This window comes from Balaenoptera physalus (assembly GCF_965194825.1).
Source record: "Balaenoptera physalus genome assembly, chromosome: 3".
NCBI lineage: Eukaryota > Metazoa > Chordata > Mammalia > Artiodactyla > Balaenopteridae > Balaenoptera > Balaenoptera physalus.
In genome coordinates this window covers 6,582,854-6,601,737 of record NC_138890.1, presented here as the reverse complement: position 1 = coordinate 6,601,737, position 18,884 = coordinate 6,582,854, and the positions used below count along the sequence as shown (strand labels likewise).

Sequence of the window (18,884 nt, the reverse complement as noted above, 5' to 3'; positions counted from 1 at the left end):
CAAATATTAAGTGAGAAATGATAGAAGAAATATTATGGACAGTGATTGCTAAAATCCATGAATAAAAACAAGAATCACAGATGAAATGTATATTTTTCAAGGAAAATATAATTTAACAAAATTGGCTTTTTAAGAGCTGACTAATCAGAATAGAAAATAATAGGAAAGGCCGTTGAAATGGCTCATGTAAATATGATGTCAGAAAGAAATCCTCTAACAATTTTTAAGAACTGTTAAGTCTAGTGCGATTTAGTGCATTCCAAGCATGAGGAAGGGGGAAGTATTGTATCTTGGCTTTCAGCCCTAAGAAAGAGAAGATGACAATTGAGACTCAACTAAATCTTTCCAAAATTGTTTATGAGATGGTGTTTGAACTCCTTACTCACATAGAGGAGAATATCTTACTATTTTGCACCTCACCTTTAAAGAGCTAATGAAAATCTGTCCCTTGACAGCTATACCACTTCACCCCACTCACACTACCCTACCAACCTCTCTACGTGGATTTACCACAATCTGCTTCCTCAGAATAAGAGAGCCATGCCAGTGTCTTCCAGAACCCTCGGAACCTTATTCACACCATCTCCATACGACAAGACAGAGAATCTCTGAATGGGAAACCTGAGTTTAAAACCTTTCCTTTCCCTTGGCTTGGCTTAGGGTATATCCCTGAATTACAAAGCCATTCTGCCTAATGCTTTCCCCTCTGTTTAGCTGGTACTTCAAGAACAACCAATATGTTCCGGCCTTTCTCTTTGCCATTGAGGAGATCAGCAAGAACCCCCATCTACTCCCCAACCAGTCCTTGGGTTATGATCTCTATAATGCCTTTGAAAGTGACCACAGGACTTTGGCAAATGCCCTGTTTTGGCTCTCTGGTAATCATCAGACTGTGTCTAACTACAACTGCCAGAGACAAACAAAATCTGTGGCCACTGTTACAGGAACAGCCTAGGCATTTCAGCTGAGATTGGAACACTTCTGGAGCTGTACAAAATCCCATAGGTGAGTGGATCGGAGTTCTGGTGAGAGATATTCTGCTTTTCCCCAATGCCTTTCCCTCTCATCCAATCAATGGGAAAGATGGAAGCTGTGTGTATGCATCCCATAGAGTTATAAACACATCCCAGAGACTTCCTCAGAGTATGAGATATTTACATGTGTTGGGAAAAGGAGGAAGGTGACGGAGAAGTGCAGTCCATACTTAAATGTTCAGATTCATGCTCAGGACCAAGACATCCATTCTACAGCTACTGGAAATATTGACGGATGATGGCTCACAGCTCTTTACATCATAGGAAATGCACACAGCATAGGGAACCTCCTCACCCACGGATAGGACCGTCTCAGGGCACAGACAGAAGCCAGTGTCTGGCAGATATGGGAATAAGAAGCCTGGTTCCCTAGTGTCAATTTGGGACAACACTAAAGGGCCATCCCAGCTCCAGAGGTGCCTGAGGATTGTCTGAGACTCAGCTGCAACTGTTTTGTGTTTCAGCATTTCCTTTTTCCCATTTTTGCCTTGCTCCATTCCCACAGGTATATCTCTGGAGAACCCTCCCTAAACTTTGCACAGGGAACTCACCATCTCAGGATGTCTTTCCAGGGACCGATCTGACCACCAGCATGCAGGAGATATCACTTCTGTGCATATCAGTGTTAGATTAGGAGAATTCTGTTCTGGAATTTTTTTAAAGGAAATCTTAGAGAGTAGGGCATTGTAATCTCCAGGAGAACCTAGGTAATGCTGTGGTAATAAATTTAATCCAACATGTAGAATTTAATAAGACAAGATTTATTTACCCCCACCGTTTACATGAAACATAGGTTCCTAGGATGAATGAATCTCTTCTTCACAAGTCACTCAGGGCAAGGTTTATGGAGACACCACCGTCTGAAACTCATGGCACACCATCTGAAACTCATGCCTTCTTCAACTGCCATTGAAGGAGATAATAAGGACATAGGAACCTTACACAGTCTCTTTTATACCTTGGCTCAAAGTGATACCATCAGTCTCATGAAGCCACATGTCTCTTCTAAAAGCAAGGTGTCTAGGAAACATGGTCTTCTGTGTGCCCAAAATGAAATGAGAACTGTAGAATGTCCACTGCAGTCTTTCTTTTCATCAAATAATCCGGTCACTCTTCCTGTCACAGAGAGAATTGGCTCACTCTCTCCCCTAGAAAGACCAGCCCCAATCCCACTAAACTCAGAATCATGTTTTTGTTTTCTTATTCAGGTGACATATGGTCCTTTTGATCCTTTACTGAGTGATAAAGGCCAATTTCCATCTCTTTATCTGATGGCCAGCAAGGACAGCTCTCTCGTGCATGGAATGATCAGGCTATTGCTGCATTTTGATTGGACGTGGGTGGCAGTATTTTTCTCTGAAGTAGGGAAAGGGAACAGTACCTCTGGGATCTGAAAGCAGAGAAGGTAAAAAAAAAGTATATGTGTGGTCTTTAGTGAAAAGATTCCTTCCAGTAGGGAATTGTATCAAGTAATTAATGTAAATTCAAAGAGGAGGCCCAGAATTTCATCTGCAAATGTGTATATCATACACAGTGATGTGGGATGCTCCTCTTTTATGGACATAAGAGCAGAATTCTATTTAACCCTGGACAAGGTGTGGATTATTGTAGCAAAGGGGGATATTGTTTCGGGTGAGGAGTACTATATAGTGCACTCTTTGCATGGAAGTCTCTCCTTCTCACTCCAGAGAAGGGAAATCCCTCGTTTTAAACACTTTCTCAAGACAGTTAAACCTTCCTAATACCCAAAAGACTTTTACTTCAGTAGTGTGTGGCTTAAAATTTTTGGGTGTTCGCTTGCTGGATCGCATTGTGGAAAAATCGGAGACTGCCCACCAAATTCTTCCTTAGAGTTTATGCCAACAAATACTGACATGATGACCTTGTCTGAACCCAGCTATCTCATCTATAATGCTGTGTATGCAATTGCCCAAGCACTCCACGAAAGGCTTTTGGTGAAAACAGAAATGGGACCTCCAGCAGATGCAGACCAACCCATGCTTCTACCCTGGAAGGTAAATGTCCTTCAGCTGCAGGTCATGAATAGACAAGTGGAGGATATTTGGTTGTATTTTATTGAGATGCAGCATCATGACCATACTTTTGTCTCAAGGTCCACAGGATTAGGGCCCAATGGACGCTGAGTTCTTTCACATTGGTTATACATGTATCTATAATTACTAGTTCTATTTGGAGAACTCTACCATGGGGGGGGGTGTCTTTACTTTCTAATTATTTGTATTAGAAATCATACCAGAAAAATATTCCTAGTTTAGGATGTAATGCAGTCAAATATCCAGACAAGCCTTAACAAAACATAGGAGAACCAAAATGAGTGAAATCTATACATTTCCTTGGAGTGTACTCAATGATGTCAGAAAATATTGACATAATTACCATAACAGAATCCAACACTTTCATCTATAGTGGTGTACATGCTGTGGTCCAAGTGTTCTTTGAAATGATTGTGGTAAAAACAGAAATGGGGTCTCCCTGATATCCTTCACTGACCCTGGAAAATGAATTAGTTTTAGACATAACTGTTCCTACAAAACTTGCAAACACTTTTAAATGTGAGGACAATGATGATGATTATCAACTCAACATAAGTTCCATGGTTTAGAAATGAATTCATCTGTATTTTAACACAGGCTTTTGTGAATCTACAAATCCTTTTCAGACTATATTTAGAAATTTCTGTCCTCATACACAAGGGACAAATACATTTCATCAAGTTGTTGATTAAATAAAATAAACTAATCAGATCAAATAAAATGCATATGTTCTTAATAGCTTTTAATATCAATTTAAAGCAAACATGTCTGAATTCTGGAATCCAAACTAAAGCTTCCAACATGTGGAATGCTTAATGAAGAATCAAAAACAGATCTAAATTTGGTATAGACTTCATGATGTTTTCATTTACGCTGGTAGCATTCTTTACTTTCCAGGTCAAAAGAGATCTCTTAAACAACACCCCACATTATTCATACAGGTTACTCATACCAGAAGGAGCTATATGAATTTTATTCTAAAAAAATGAGGGTTGTTTGTTTTGACCTACCTGGTGGCTCACTGAAGGACTAATCTAAGACTTCCTTTATTTCATGTGTCTTTGAAATTTCCTAGGGCTGAGGTGGCAACCTGAGTCCTGTTTATTGAAAACATATAAAGGTAAATGGATTACCTGCTACCTGGGGTCAGAGATAACAGTTGGGGAAAACTATATAAAAACTCTAAAGCATTGGAAGAAGGGTTGGGGAAAGAGATGCTTTCGATAATAAAGGCTTTAAAAAGCTCCCACATTTTGCATGGAATCTAGAAGATCATGCACAGTGCTTGGCTCATAATCGGAAAATAACACTGAGAAGGCCCTAAGCTCCATTTCTGACTGACCTTCTGGCCTCATTGAAGCAGGAAGTGAAGGCTAAGGCAGAGCTATAAACTACCATGTTGAATGTTAAAAGTTTGCTCCAACACACCAGAGAGCACACTTGTAGAGACAGGGAAATAGTTCTTTGGTTTTTTATTTTATTTTTCTTTTTGGTATTTAAGGAAATCTATTTTTAGTCACTAGCTGGTCATTAGGCTACTGGAACAAAGCCTTCAGTGACCATACATGACAAAGAATATGGAATTTACAAGATTGGATCAGACATTGCCCTAAACTAACTAACAACAACTGTTACAATAAGTAATCACTACATTTGTTGGGTAGGGAGAGAACCTGATTTCCATAGTTTTCTCATTAGAATGTGAGCTAATATTTCAAATATCAAGTTTTTATCAAGGAGACAAGAAAGAATGACTCATACTTAGGAAAAATAAATGAATGGAAATGGTCCATGAAGGAACCCCTCAAGGGTTGCTGCTCAAACACTCTAACTGGTGGTTGCTGTATACATTCCTTTGTTGAGCCTACATCTTCATAAGCTTTTGAGCAGTCATGATGAATACTTCTGTTTAATGGTTGAGACAATATCCGAGGTCATGGATAATGACAACTTAATTTTCTATTTTCTCTGTCTTTTTCCATGCCTATATCTGCTGCCTCATCACAACTTACAATCAAACCTGGAATCTATAAAAATAAGTGTTTTGTGGTCCATCTGGGAATAATACAGAACATTTGGTGTTATACTTAGGGAAGAAAATAAATTTTGTGTAGATTATTTCAACCTTAATGATACATGAATTGAAAAAAATAAGCATAGAATTCTCTTGTGACCTAGTGCTTCACTCCTAGATATGTACCCCCCCCAAATTTGACACAGGTGTTCAACCCAAAATGTATATATGACTATGTACAGCTGCAGTGGGCATAATAGCCCAAAGTGGAAACAACCCGAATACCCATCAACCCGAATACCCATCAATGAATGGATAACCAAAATGTGGTGTATGCATGCAATGCAATAAGATTCAGCCATTACCAGAAATGAATTTCTGATACTTGTATAAAATTTGAAAATATTATGCCAAGTGAAAGAAGCCAGACACAGAGGGAGAAATATTGTATGACTCCATTTATACGAAATGTCCAGAAGAGGCCAGTCTATAAACAGAAAGTCAATTAGTCGTTCACAGATGCTGATTTAGGGGACATGAAGAGGGACTCCTTAATTGGTGTTGGGTTTCCCTTGGGATGAAGAAAATGTTCTGGCATCAGAGGGTGGTGAGGATTGCGCAACATTGTGAATGTGTAAAACCCACCGAATTGTACTATTTAAAATGGCAGAGTATATGTTATGTGAATTTTACCTTAATCTAAAAGAAACATTGTAGATTTATTACCTCCCACAACAGAGTGTCAAGAGCTCTGGGGCTCAAAGATTAAAAGGCTATATCAACAGTCTCATTAATCCTCTACGAGTTGTAGGTTTTAGTTTTCTCTCATAGGGAAAGTGTTCCCTCCATTGTCACAAATCATATTCTTTTACATTCCAAAAATGTAAGAGAAAAACATTCCATGAAGTACTGATTTACAGTACAGGCACTTCCTTCCAGAAGCCTCAGGAAAACTTTGTCAGGGATGCACCAAAATCCATGGTTAAGGCATACTTTATTGTGTCCTGATTGTATTCAATACCTTTTTTGTTTTTTAGAATGAGAGGAAAAGTTCATGTCACTAGAGTCCAAGAGATAGTAAACACCCAAACAAAACTTAGCTTCTACGAACAAGAAAGCTTGAGGCTGGAGAGGTGGGAAAGAATGGTTGCTTTGTAAGTATGAGCCTTCCATCTCTAATTTGAATGCACTTTCCATTTTTCAATCTTTCTTCTTTTCTAGCTTCACCCATTCTTGGATAAAATCCAATTTAGAAACAGTGCTGGGGAGCACATGTCCTTAGATGAATAAAGAAGCCATGTGGTGCAGTATGATATCCTGAATGCTGTGAGTTTTCCAGGTGGTCTTGGGCTTCTGGTGAAAGTGGGAGAGTTTGGCTCCAATAGTTCATATGATCAAGGTTTGGTGATCAACGAAGGGATGACAGAATGGCCTATTGGATTCAAAGAGGTATGACCTGTTTTCAAGATTAGATTTTTACATTGTAAAGCTATCAGAGCAGAATCCTCCTATCAGATAAAGTGTGCATGCATTTAAATGAGCACTAAATTCACTCTTTGAATGCAGCGTTTTCAGTCATAGTATGTAATCTTACCTACTTTCTCAGGCAACGTTGAGAAGGAGCAGCTTGTATAGGTGATTGTTTTTAGTTTGAGTGTATCTATTCCTGCAGCAGTTGGGTGAATGCAATAAATAATGGTAATGGATATATCGGATACTCTGGCCTTATTTATGTATGGTAAGAGTCCTTCTTATATTTAAACACAAGTAGGTTATGGATGTCAGCTATGACTTTGTAGATTCCATTTACACATTCCCTTGGTTATTTGCATGTTATGTGATCATCAAACTTCATTCTACTTCGTATCTCAAAGCATTGACCACTATTTTCAAAATTTTTCCCACATTTGAAAAGTCCAGGGTAATTTTAAGATGATTCTTTGTGTGACTTTTCAATATTTAACATATAAAAAATGTTTCTAATTTTCTGACAAGCCTGTGTCATACTTGGCAATCAGGAGCCCTGAATTGTGTTCATCAAATTGGGCATTTCATAACACACTCTCATAGTCTGTCTCTTTATGGCCTACATTTATTCTTTTTTTTTTCCACACACACACACTGTATTTTATTTTTACAAGAGATAGATAGACTGACACCAAGCATTGTACATGGATTACCACAACAAAAGCAACAATGATTGCAATTACCAAACATGAAACACACTCATACTATGTCATAATATTGACATTCAGTCCAGTAATCCTCCACTGTAACAGCTCCTTTACTTTGCAGTGCAAAATTGATTTGTATATTCTTTGCCTCTGAGTCCTTGTGGGATTTTTTTTTTTAATTCAGACAGAAAGTCACAAAAATTATACTCATCCTCATCAGTTCACTCAGTCCCATGTAATTAATTTTATTTTCCATCTTGATCTTTTGTTAGCACTTTTATGAGTTCATCAGTTTTTCATTAGAGTTCTGAAAATGCTTATTCATTCAGTTCAGCAGTACAGTCAGTTACCAGAAACCTGTACTTGTCAGAGTCTTTTCCATGAATTTCTTGAAGATGAAAGCCTTTTATAGGAACATATTTGCAAAAGCATCAGAGTACACCCAGAACTGTCTGTAAATGACAAAAGACTTAAAAATGACCACAGTTAAAGATTTGATGAAAGTTCATAATAATGCATTTGACAAGAAAATTAGTTATTTCTGCGATATACATTTTAAAGTAATAACTAGGATTATTACTTATAACATTATACCAGAACATATAAGATTTTCAGAAATTTCATGTAATGTCTGAAACATTTATATTAATATATTTCCATACATATTTCCATACAAATACAAATATAAGATTTTTAGACATTTCATGTAATGTCTGAAACATTTATATTAACATATTTCCATACAAATAACCCAATGAAAGTTTAGTATTAGTTGTTTTGTTTGTTTGTTTTTTTATACTGCAGGTTCTTATTAGGCATCAATTTTATACACATCAGTGTATACATGTCAATCCCAATCGCCCAATTCAGCACACCACCATCCCCACCCCACCGCAGTTTTCCCCCCTTGGTGTCCATATGTCCATTCTCTACATCTGTGTCTCAACTTCTGCCCTGCAAACCGGCTCATCTGTACCATTTTTCTAGGTTCCACATACATGCATTAATATACGATATTTGTTTTTCTCTTTCTGACTTACTTCACTCTGTATGACATTCTCTAGATCCATCCACTTCTCAACAAATGACTCAATTTCGTTCCTTTTTATGGCTGACTACATTTATTCTTTATGAAGCTACTTTTAGTAGCGTGTCAGCTTTTCACATTATTAGGTTCTTTTACCTAAAACCTACATCCTTCTATGCAGCCAATACGAGAGCAGAGTAAAATATTTTTCTGTACACAAAACTTCAGTATCATGACCACATGGATATCTGCACTGACAGGGTTTTTGTATTAGGTTGTTAAACAAAAGAAAAATAAGGTATATTGCCAGGAACGTATGGAATAAAGACCATGAAATACTTTGGTAAAATTTTGGTTGTCTCTGTAAATAATTTAGAAGAAAGTGGAAACGTAACTTAGTATCTCATACTTAGAATCTAGAGAATATGACAAGGTTAGGATTGAGGAGGAGACACAGTGATGTAACAGAAGGTGAAATGTCCTTTCTTCTTCTGGGAGAAATATAGATATCCTCTGATACCAGCTAATCATGTACAAAATTATGACCAATGACTCTTTATTTTTCCTTTCAGACACCAAAATCTGTGTGTAGCCAGAGTTGCATTTCAGGATTCAGAAAAGTTCCACAAGAAGGATGGCCAATTTGCTGCTTTACTTGTGCTTTTTGCCCAGAGAGACACATTTCCAAACACAGGTATAAAAATTTATAATCACCCTATGATAACTCCACTTCTTAACTATTACCAACCAAAAGGTAACTGAAGGCGTTGGTAAAGGAGTCATTATGCACCAGTTTCTTAATTCATGCATTTATTCATTGTTTTGAACATTTGGTTTTTTATGGTAAAGTATACATAATGTAAAATTTACCATTTAAACCATTCTTAAGAGTACTATTCAGGGACATTAAGTACACTTCCATTTTTGTGCAACCATCTCCACTATCCGTCTACAGAACTCATCATGTCAAATTTCATTGTTGTTACCTTGAAACAGTTACTCCCACTCTCCCCTCCCCCATAGTCTATGTATCAATATTTGACTATTCTAATTAACTCCTATAAGCGGATACATACTGTATTCATCCTTTGTAGCATAGCTTATGTCATTCAGCATAATATTTTCAGGACTCACCCACATTGTAACCTATGTCAGAAATTTGCATTCTTTCTAAGACTGAATAATATTCCATTGTATGAGTATACCACATTTTGTTTACTCATACATTCATGGATGGACATTTGGGTTGTTTGTACCTTTTGGATCTTGTAAGCAGTGGTGCTAAGAAAATTGTTCAAGTGTCTTTTCAAGATACTGCATTCAGTTCTTTTGTGTATAGACCTAGAAGGGAATTGCTTGATCTTATGATACTTCTATGCTTCTTTTTCCCTATTGTTACATTTTTTTCACATGTTGATATAGTAGTTCAGGCATACAGCATAGTCATTAAATATTTTTATAGATTATACCCCATTAAAAGTTATTATAAAGTATGGGCTATGTTCCCTGTGTTGGATAATATATCACTATAGCTTCATTTATACATAGTTTTCTACCTCTTAATTTCCTACCCCTACCTTGCCCTTCTCCCCTTCCTGAGCCACTGGTAACCACACTTTGTTCTCTATATCTGTGAGTTTGTTTCTGTTTTGTTATATCAATTCATTTGTATTATTTTTTTAGATTCCACACATAAGTGGTAACATATAGCATTTGTCTTTCTTTGTCTGTCTTATTTCACTAAGCAACATACCTCTAGGTCCATCTACATTGTTGCAAATGGTAGGATTTTATTCTTTTTTATGGCAGAGTAATATTCCATTGCTTGTATGTATATTTATGTGTATATATGTGTAAATATATACATACACAAACACATATATATACATATATATACATATATATGTGTATGTATATATATATATATATATATATATATATATATATATATATATATACACAGATACATAAAAATATCATGTCTTCTTTATCCATTCATCTGGTGGTGGGCAATTTGGTTGCTTCCATATCTCAGCCTTTATAAACAATGCTGCTATTGAACACTGGGTTGTTTGTAGCTTTTCTTTTTTTTTTTTTAAGAAAGTGATTTTCCTCTTTTTTTTTTTTTTTTTTTTAATTTTATTTATTTATTTATGGCTGTGTTGGGTCTTCGTTTCTGCGCGAGGGCTTTCTCCAGTTGCGGCAAGTGGGGGCCACTCTTCATCGCGGTGCGCGGGCCTCTCACCATCGCGGCCTCGCTTGTTGCGGAGCACAGGCTCCAGACGCGCAGGCTCAGTAATTGCGGCTCACGCCCTCGTTGCTCCGCGGCATGTGGGATCCTCCCAGACCAGGGCTCGAACCCGCGTCCCCTGCATTGGCAGGCAGGCTCTCAACCACTGCGCCACCAGGGAAGCCCCTGTAGCTTTTCAAATTAGTGTCTTTGTTTTCCTCTAATGCATAGCCAAGAGTGAAATTGCTGGACCATATGGTAGTTCTATTTTTAGTTTTTTGAGAAACCTCCATACGGTTTTCCTTAGTGGCTCCACCAATTTACATTATCACCAACAGTGTACCAGGGTCCCCTTTTTCTCCATTTCCTATCAAACATTTGTCATTTGTAGCCTTTTTATGAGAGTTATTCTAACAGGTGTGAGTTGATATCTCATAGTGGTTTTGATTTGTATTTCACTGATGATTAGAGATGTTGAGCATCTTTTCATGTGACTGTAGGCCATATTTGTGTCTTTTGTGGGAAAATATATATTCAGGTCTTTTGACATTTTTTAATTGAGTTGTTTGATGGTTTTGATGTCGAGTTGTATGAGCTGTTCATATATTTTGGATATTAATCCCTTTTCGGACATATCATTCCCCAATTTTTTCTCCCACTCAGTAGATTGTCTTTTTTTTTATATTAATGCTTTCCTTTGCTATGCAAAAGTTTTTAAATTTAATCGTTCCCTTTTGTTTCTTTGCTTTTGTTTCTTTTGACTTAGGAGACAGATCCAAAAAATAGTTCTACGATTTAAGTCAAAGAGTTTCCTGTCCCAGTTTTCTGCCTAAAACTCCTCTATTCCAAGAGTTTTATACTTTCAGGTCCTACGTTTAATTCTTTTTTTTAAAAAAATAAATAAATTTATTTATTTATTTAATTTTTTTTTGGGCTGGGTTGGGTCTTCGTTTCTGTTCGAGGGCTTTCTCTAGTTGCGGCGAGCGGGGGCCACTCTTCATCACGGTGCGCGGGCCTCTCACTGTTGCGGCCTCTCTTGTTGCGGAGCACAGGCTCCAGACGCGCAGGCTCAGTAGTTGTGGCTCACGGGCCCAGTTGCTCCATGGCATGTGGGATCTTCCCAGACCAGGGCTCGAACCTGTGTCCCCTGCATTGGCAGGCAGATTCTCAACCACTGCACCACCAGGGAAGCCCCCCGTTTAATTCTTTAATCTATTTTTAGTTTATTTTTGTACATGGATGAGAGAATGTTCTAATTTCATTCCTTTAAATGTAACAGTCTAGTTTCCCACCACTACTTATTGAAGAGAATGTCTTTCCTCCATTGTATTTTCTTTCCTCCTTTGTCATAGATTTATTGACCGTAAGTGCATGCATTTATTTTTGGACTTTCTATTCTGTTCCACTGATCAATGTGTCTGCTTTTGCATTATTACCACACTGTTTTGATGACTATAGTTTTATGGTATACTCTAAAGTCAGAGAGTGTGATGTCTCCAGCTCTGTTCTTTTGTCTCAAGTTGGTTTGGCTATTTGGGTTTTTTGTGCTTGCATACACATTTGGATTATTTGTTCTAGTTCATGAAAAATGTCCTAGGTATATTGATAGGGACTGCATTAAATCTGTAGATTGCTTTGTGTACTATAGACATTTTAACAACATTAATTTTTCCAATTAATGACCCTGGCATCTGTTTCCATTTCTTTGTATCATGGTCAATTTCCTTCATCAATGTTTTGTCGTTTTCAGAGTATGGGTCTTTCACCTCCTTGGTTAAGTTTATTCTGAAGTATTTTATTCTGTTTGGCATGATTTTAAGTGGAATTGTTTTCTTCCTTTCTTTTTCTTTTAGTTCATTATTAGTGTATAGGAAAGCAACAGATTTCTATATATTAATCTTACATCCTGCAACATTACTGAATTCATTTATTAGTTCTAATAGTTTTTTTTGTGTGTGTGTGGAGACCTTATAGTTTTATATGTATGGTATCATGTCATCTGCAAATAGTTCAACTTCTTCCCTTCCAATTTGGATGGCTTTTTTTTTTCTTCTTCTTCTCTGCTTCCTGTGGCTAGTCTTGCAATACTATATTAAGTAGAAGTGGGAAGACTGGACATTCTTGTCTTTCTCTTGATGATAGCTATGAGTTTGTCCTAAGTGACTTTTGTTATGTTGAGATATGTTCCCTCTCTACCAACATTCATGAGAGTTTTTATTAATTGGATGTTACATTTTGTCAGATGCTTTCTCTGTGTCTGTTGAGATGATTATGTGATTTATATCATTCCTTTATCTAATGAGGTATATCCCATTTATTGATTTGTGGATACTGAACCATCCTTGTATCCTTGGAATAAATCCCACTTGATAATTTTGGATGATCCTTTTTATATATTGTTGAACTAAATTTGTTAAGATTTTCTTGAAGCTTTTTGCATCTATAGTCATCAGAGATATTGGCCTATAATTTTCTTTTTCTTTTCTTTTCTTTTTGTAATTTCTTTGTGTGGTTTTGGTATTTGGTAATGGTGGCTTCCTAGTATGTATTTGGGAGTGTTCCCTCCTCTTCAAGTGTTTGGGATAGTTTGAGAAGTATAGGTATGAACTCTTATTTATATGTTTTTTAGAATTCCCCTGTGAAGTCATATGGTCTTGAACTTTTCTTTTGAGAATTTTTTGAGTAGAGATACAATTTCACTACTAGTGGTTGGTTTGTTCAGACTTTCCAATTCTTCCTGATTTTCTCTTGGAAGATTGCAAGTTTCAAGGAATTATTTCATTTCTTCTATGTTCTCCGAAATGTTGGCATCTAACTGATCCGTGTATTCTCTTATGGTTATTTTGTACTCTTTGATATCAGCTGCAACTTTCCTCTTTTATTTCTTGTTTCTTTTGTTTGTTTTTTTTTTTTCAATTTTTTGTTTGTTTGTTTATTGGGATCCTCTCTTTTTTTCCTTAATAAGCCTGGCTAAAGGCTTATCAATTTTGTTTATATTTTCAAAACTCAGGTCTTGGATTCATTGATCTTTTCCATTAGGATTTTATTTTTTCCTGCTTGCTGTTCTCTATTTTGTTTATTTTATCTCTAATCTTTATTATTTTCTTCCTTCTGCTGACTCTGGACTTCATTTGTTCCTATTTTAGGTGGTAGGTTAGGTTGTTTATTTGAGATTTTTCTTGTTTCTTGAGATAGTCATCTATCCTTATAAACTTCCATTTAACAACTGCTTTTGCTGTGTTCCATATGCTTTGGAAAGTGTGTTTTTTGAGGTTTTTATTTCATAAGTCTGTATCACAATTTTGGCTTTGAACAATAAACCAATCAGAAACCTAATAGTTTATGTTTATTCATTCAGATATTAGAAAACATCAAATCTGCTTTACCTCTATTCATCAAGGAAGTCTCCCACCTCTTTTTAAGAGTATCAGTGTACAGCTACCCTCAGCCATGCAGACTCATAGATAAGTGTTCTATATCAGATAAGTAGCTATTCTCAAAGCTTTTGCTATTGAATCTAGCCATTTCTTCCATCATTAAGTATACAGAAAGCATATCCTTATTACTCTGCCACTCCTCTATCCCAGAAAGCTCTCTTTATAACTAAGAACTTTTCAGATTATTTCTTATTATATCTTCTCTGTTTTGGTTCATCGGTTTGCAGTGAGGGTAAAAACTTATACTTGGGTAAAACTTCTATGTTATATCTGATTTTCCCATGTTTCGTTTTAAATCTTTTAGAGTTTAAACGTTTTATTTTGGCTTAATTTTTTTCTGAATGTAGTACTTAGCCAGTTTTTACAAATTGTAATGTATTCTCCTTAAGTCATTTTAAATCATCTTTTTCCAACTTACTTGAACTGGTAACTTCATTAAATAGTAAACTTTTATATATACATGAGCTTGTTTCTTGAGCACCTTTTCTTCTTTTTTTCTAGATTTATTTTATTAATTTATTGTTGGCTGCGTTGGGTCTTTGTTGTTGCACACGGGTTTTCTCTCGTTGAGGTGAGTGGGGGCTACTTTTTGTTGTGGTGTGTGGGTTTCTCATTGCAGTGGCTTCTCTTGTTGCAGAGGGCAGGCTGTAGGCATGTGGGCTTCAGTAGTTGTGGCTCACAGGCTCTAGGGCACAGGCACAGTAATTGTGGCATGAGCTTAGTTGCTCCGTGGCACGTGGGATCTTCCCCAGCTAGGGATCAAACCCCTGTCCCCTGCACTGGCAGGCGGATTCTTAACCACTGCGCCACCAGGAAAGCCCCAAGCACCCTTTTTTTCTATTGAACATTGTTTTATTTCCCACAATAACAAACTTTAGAGAGTATTTGGTATATTCCTTTTTTTCATATCTTTCCGTATGGTCCTTTTTTCCCCCCCAGAAGAGTTCTTATTTTTCTTTGAAAAATTCCCTTTTCTGTGAATTTGAGAATCAACATCTCTACTTTCTAAAATTATAGTGTGGCTTTAACTTTATTACTTTGATTCAAGTACTTTGGGGAAAATGAGGTTTTTACAATATTATAACCATTAATAAATACGGTACATATCTATTTAATCAGGGCTTTTGTTTCCTCTCTTTGCTTAATCATGTTTTGTATCACTTTTTCCATTGCGTTTTTTTTAGAATACACTGATTTGTTATTATGTTTATTATTGTCTTTCTTTTGATTGCTCTGATTTTATACTCCTACTCTCTTTTACATTTCTTCTTTTCTAATGTAAGCATTTAGTGCTATAAATTTTCCTCTCAGCACTATTTTATTTGCATCCCACAAATTTTGTTATGCTATATTTTCATGTTCTTTACTTTTAATCTGTTTTTCAAGGGTTTTTTTGAGATTTTCATTTGAACGTTAGGTTTTTCCAAAAATGTGTTGATTACTTTCTAATTATTTTGAAATTTTCCTGTTATCTTTATGTTACTGATTTAAGGTTGTTTCCATTATGGTCAGAGAATATACTCTGTATGATTTCCATTTTTAAGTCTGGGAGGTTTATGACCCAGAATATGTTCTATTTTTGAGGATCTTCTATGGGTGCATGGGAATAATGTTTATTCTAATGTTGTTGAATGGAGTGTCCAATAAATGTCAATTTAGTGTTCTATAAATCAATTGACTATTGGTGTTTGAAGGCATTGTTCAGTTTTCCTTACCTTAGCTGAGTTTTTGTCTAATAGTACTGTCAATTGCTGAGGAGAGTATTGAAATCCCCAATTATTATTTTATGTTCATCTCTTTCTCCTTTTGGTTATATCAGATTTTGTTTTAGATTTTGATTTTATTGTGAACATTTTCAAACATACAGAAAAACTGAACAAACTTTACAGTGAACAAGACATACTTGCCACATGGATTTCACCATTCATGTTTTGCTGTACTTGTTTTATCACATAGCTATCATCTCTGTATCATCAATCAAACCATCTTATGTGTTGATATGTTTCTCTTTCCCCTTTTTTCCAGCTTTATTGAGGAATGATTGACAAATAAAAATCAGAGTCATTTCAAGGTTGGCATCTTATGACTGTCTGTGTCCTAGCTGTGATTTTCCTGGTCCCTGACATGATCCGTGATTTTTCTATTCTTTTCTGGACATTTCGTATATTATATTGGGAGACTCAGCGTCCTATTTAATCTTCCATTTTAGCAAACATTCATCTCAGTTAGGTTTAGCACTCAGGTTCTGATATCATTTTGTGTGCCATCATTCCCATGATAATTTAGTTTTCAGAGTCCATGGAGTGGTACTCTGTGCTACCTCATTTGTACTCTGCTTGGAGGACACTGAAAATACAGCATGGCTCTGACACTGCAGTTCAGGTTTTACACTTTGGCATATTCTATCCGTTCATGTTTGCATCATGAGGTGTCTGCCAAGCACTTCTTGGGCAGCATTGAAGAGTCTCTTTCTCCAACTCCTTCCTCTCCAATATCCTCCCTTCCTCTCTAATTGGGTGAATGAGGGATGCCCCATGCCACCCTGGGTGGGAGTGGAAGTTCAGATTCCTACTCATGTCCAGCGAGAAAAGAGAAAGGCAGTGCCTCCCTGGGTTGCCAGCTGCCACCACATGGGGGCAAATGTGCAGACTTCCTTCTCCGTCTTTCCTGATACTAATCCAGTAGACTATCTCCTACACCACCTGTTGGGGGAGACAATAGGACAGACTCCCACTGATGTACATTGAATAGGAAAGTGCCCACCTGGCCTGCCTGCTGTTGCCTGGTGGGGGTGAGATGAGCAGGAGACCAGGTATCTGGCTTGCTCTTGTTCATGTTGCCCAGTGGGACTGGAGAGTGACTTCCTGGGTCACTTGGTGCTGCTGGATTAGAGAGTCAGTGGAGACCAGGTGGGCAGGCAGGAAAGTGCCCACGTGGGCTACCTGATGCTCTTGGATGGGTAACAGGCATCTATACTTCCTACTCAGTCCCCACTGACATCATGGAGGAGGTCATCCATGGTGTTTGGGTGGGGGAGGAAAAGTGTTGTAAAAAATATTTCTGTTCTCCTGAGATTCCCATGGCCTGACCTTTTGGCCAGAGAGAACATGTTTTTCTTAGGGTTCTTTTTGATTGTTTCTTTGTGCCTGTTGTCAGTTCCAGGTTGCAACCTTCTCTGGTGATCAGTAGGAGATAAATAGGAGATTCAAATAAAACCTAAAGACCTCATAGTTGTGTTATTCCTCAAGTGCTGAGGTCCTTTGTCAGTCTGCCTTCCTCTTTACATCTTTCAGTTTTCATACAATTGCCTGTTTAATTATTTCCACATTTTTAAATTGTATTAGTACAGATTATCAAAGAAATGTGAGTGTATACCATCTTGTCCAGAACCAGAAGACACACCTTTTTTTTCTTTAAGTGTTTAATGCCCTTTTAATATTTTCCATATTGAGTAAGATCTTTCCATTCTTTGAGTTACATATTAGGATGGGTATTATATTTTCTCAAATTTATTTTATTGTGGCAGACGAAAAAACACAACATAAAATTCACCCTGCCAACAATTTACAAGTGTACATTTCAATATTTTCAACCACATGCACACTGTTGTGCAACAGATCTTCAGAAAACTGCCCACCCCCCATTGTGCATGACTGAAACTGTACACCCACCAAATAGCTCCCCAGCTCCCCTTACCTCATCACTTGGAAATCACCTTTCTAATTTGTTTTTATGTTTGACTACTTTAGATACCTCATTTAAGTGGAATCATGCAATATTTGTTTTTCCGTATTGACTTACTTCGCTTAGCATTACGCCCTCAAGGTTCATGCATGTTGTAGCATATAACAGGACTTCCTTCCGGTTTATTTATTTATTTATTTACGGCTGCGTTGTGCAGCATGTGGGATCTTAGTTCCCCGACCAGGGATCGAACCCACATCCCCTGCATTGGAAGCATGGAGTCTTAATCACTGGCCGCCAGGGAAGTCCTTCCTTCCTTCTTAAGGCTAAATAATATTCTATTGTATGTATATGCTCCATTTTCCTTATTCTTTCATCCATTAATGTGCATTTAGGTTGTTTCCATCTCTGTTATTTTTAATAATGCTGCAATGCATTTTCTCAAATGATTTTCTGGCACTTAGTGAGACTGGAAAAATTCTTCTTACATACATTAACTAGTGTCATAGATTACCTTTCTAAACTTCTAAAGTGTAAATATTTGTTACTCTATAGATAAATCTTGCCTAATTATGATTTGTATTGATATTAGTTCATTAATAATTTAATATTTTTGCATCAAATATTTTGTTATAATGGATTTTTTGTGTGCATGTTCAGGAAGCTTGCATTACATGGGTTTCCCTGATTCTTAAATATTTAGTAAAGTTTTCTAGTAAACCTCTAGGATAGGAAGCACCTTCCTAGATGTGAGGCAGAAAGCCAAAAAAAAAATAAAGTGATTGATATATTTAACTATATCAAAAGAAAATTGTAGTTTTATTAAACTGTTTTCTACTTACTGTTTGATTATTTGCTAGAATGAGATATTTTATTAATGAAAATAAAGTTCAATAAACGATTTTGAAATAAAATGATATCTGTTGAAAATTTCAATGAAATATGAACATTTTAGCAATACGCTTCCATTGATTTCTTCGTCTGTAAAATGGAGACAGATAATAGCATTTCCTTATGCGTTTCCGTGAAAATACTCAGGAGTAATGTACATAAAATACTTGTCATGTATTGTGGAATGTAATGCCTATTCCTTTTTCCACCAGGGTGATTATAGCTTTTTTTTTTTTTTTAATGCTTGAAGTCTGCGGTTCTTAAAATCTATTTTTGCAAAGTGAACCTTTTTTTAAAAATAAATTCTGCCTAGAGTTTTATGATCCCTTTGGAATAAAA

The 18,884-nt window shown here is 36.6% G+C and overlaps 1 protein-coding gene across 1 annotated transcript; it reads left to right on the top strand.

Moving 5' to 3' along the window:
* The first annotated feature begins 9 nt into the window (after positions 1-9).
* LOC309657033 (vomeronasal type-2 receptor 26-like) lies at positions 10-10,380 on the top strand. The gene is made up of 4 exons (XM_082454000.1): positions 10-949; positions 2,783-3,173; positions 6,391-6,551; positions 8,876-10,380. Exons 1-4 carry the CDS (start codon positions 695-697, stop codon positions 9,011-9,013), a joined length of 945 nt encoding a protein of 314 aa, XP_082310126.1. The 5' UTR covers positions 10-694; the 3' UTR covers positions 9,014-10,380.
* Positions 10,381-18,884: the final 8,504 nt, after the last annotated feature.

Bases quoted from the DNA above. Each gene is read 5' to 3' on its own strand.
- LOC309657033 (XM_082454000.1), top strand. From the start codon at position 695: ATGCTTTCCCCTCTGTTTAGCTGGTACTTCAAGAACAACCAATATGTT. The intron at 3,174-6,390 runs GCTGAGTTCTTT...CCTTAGATGAAT, and splicing joins AGGATTAGGGCCCAATGGAC to AAAGAAGCCATGTGGTGCAG. The intron at 6,552-8,875 runs GTATGACCTGTT...TTTTCCTTTCAG, and splicing joins GGCCTATTGGATTCAAAGAG to ACACCAAAATCTGTGTGTAG.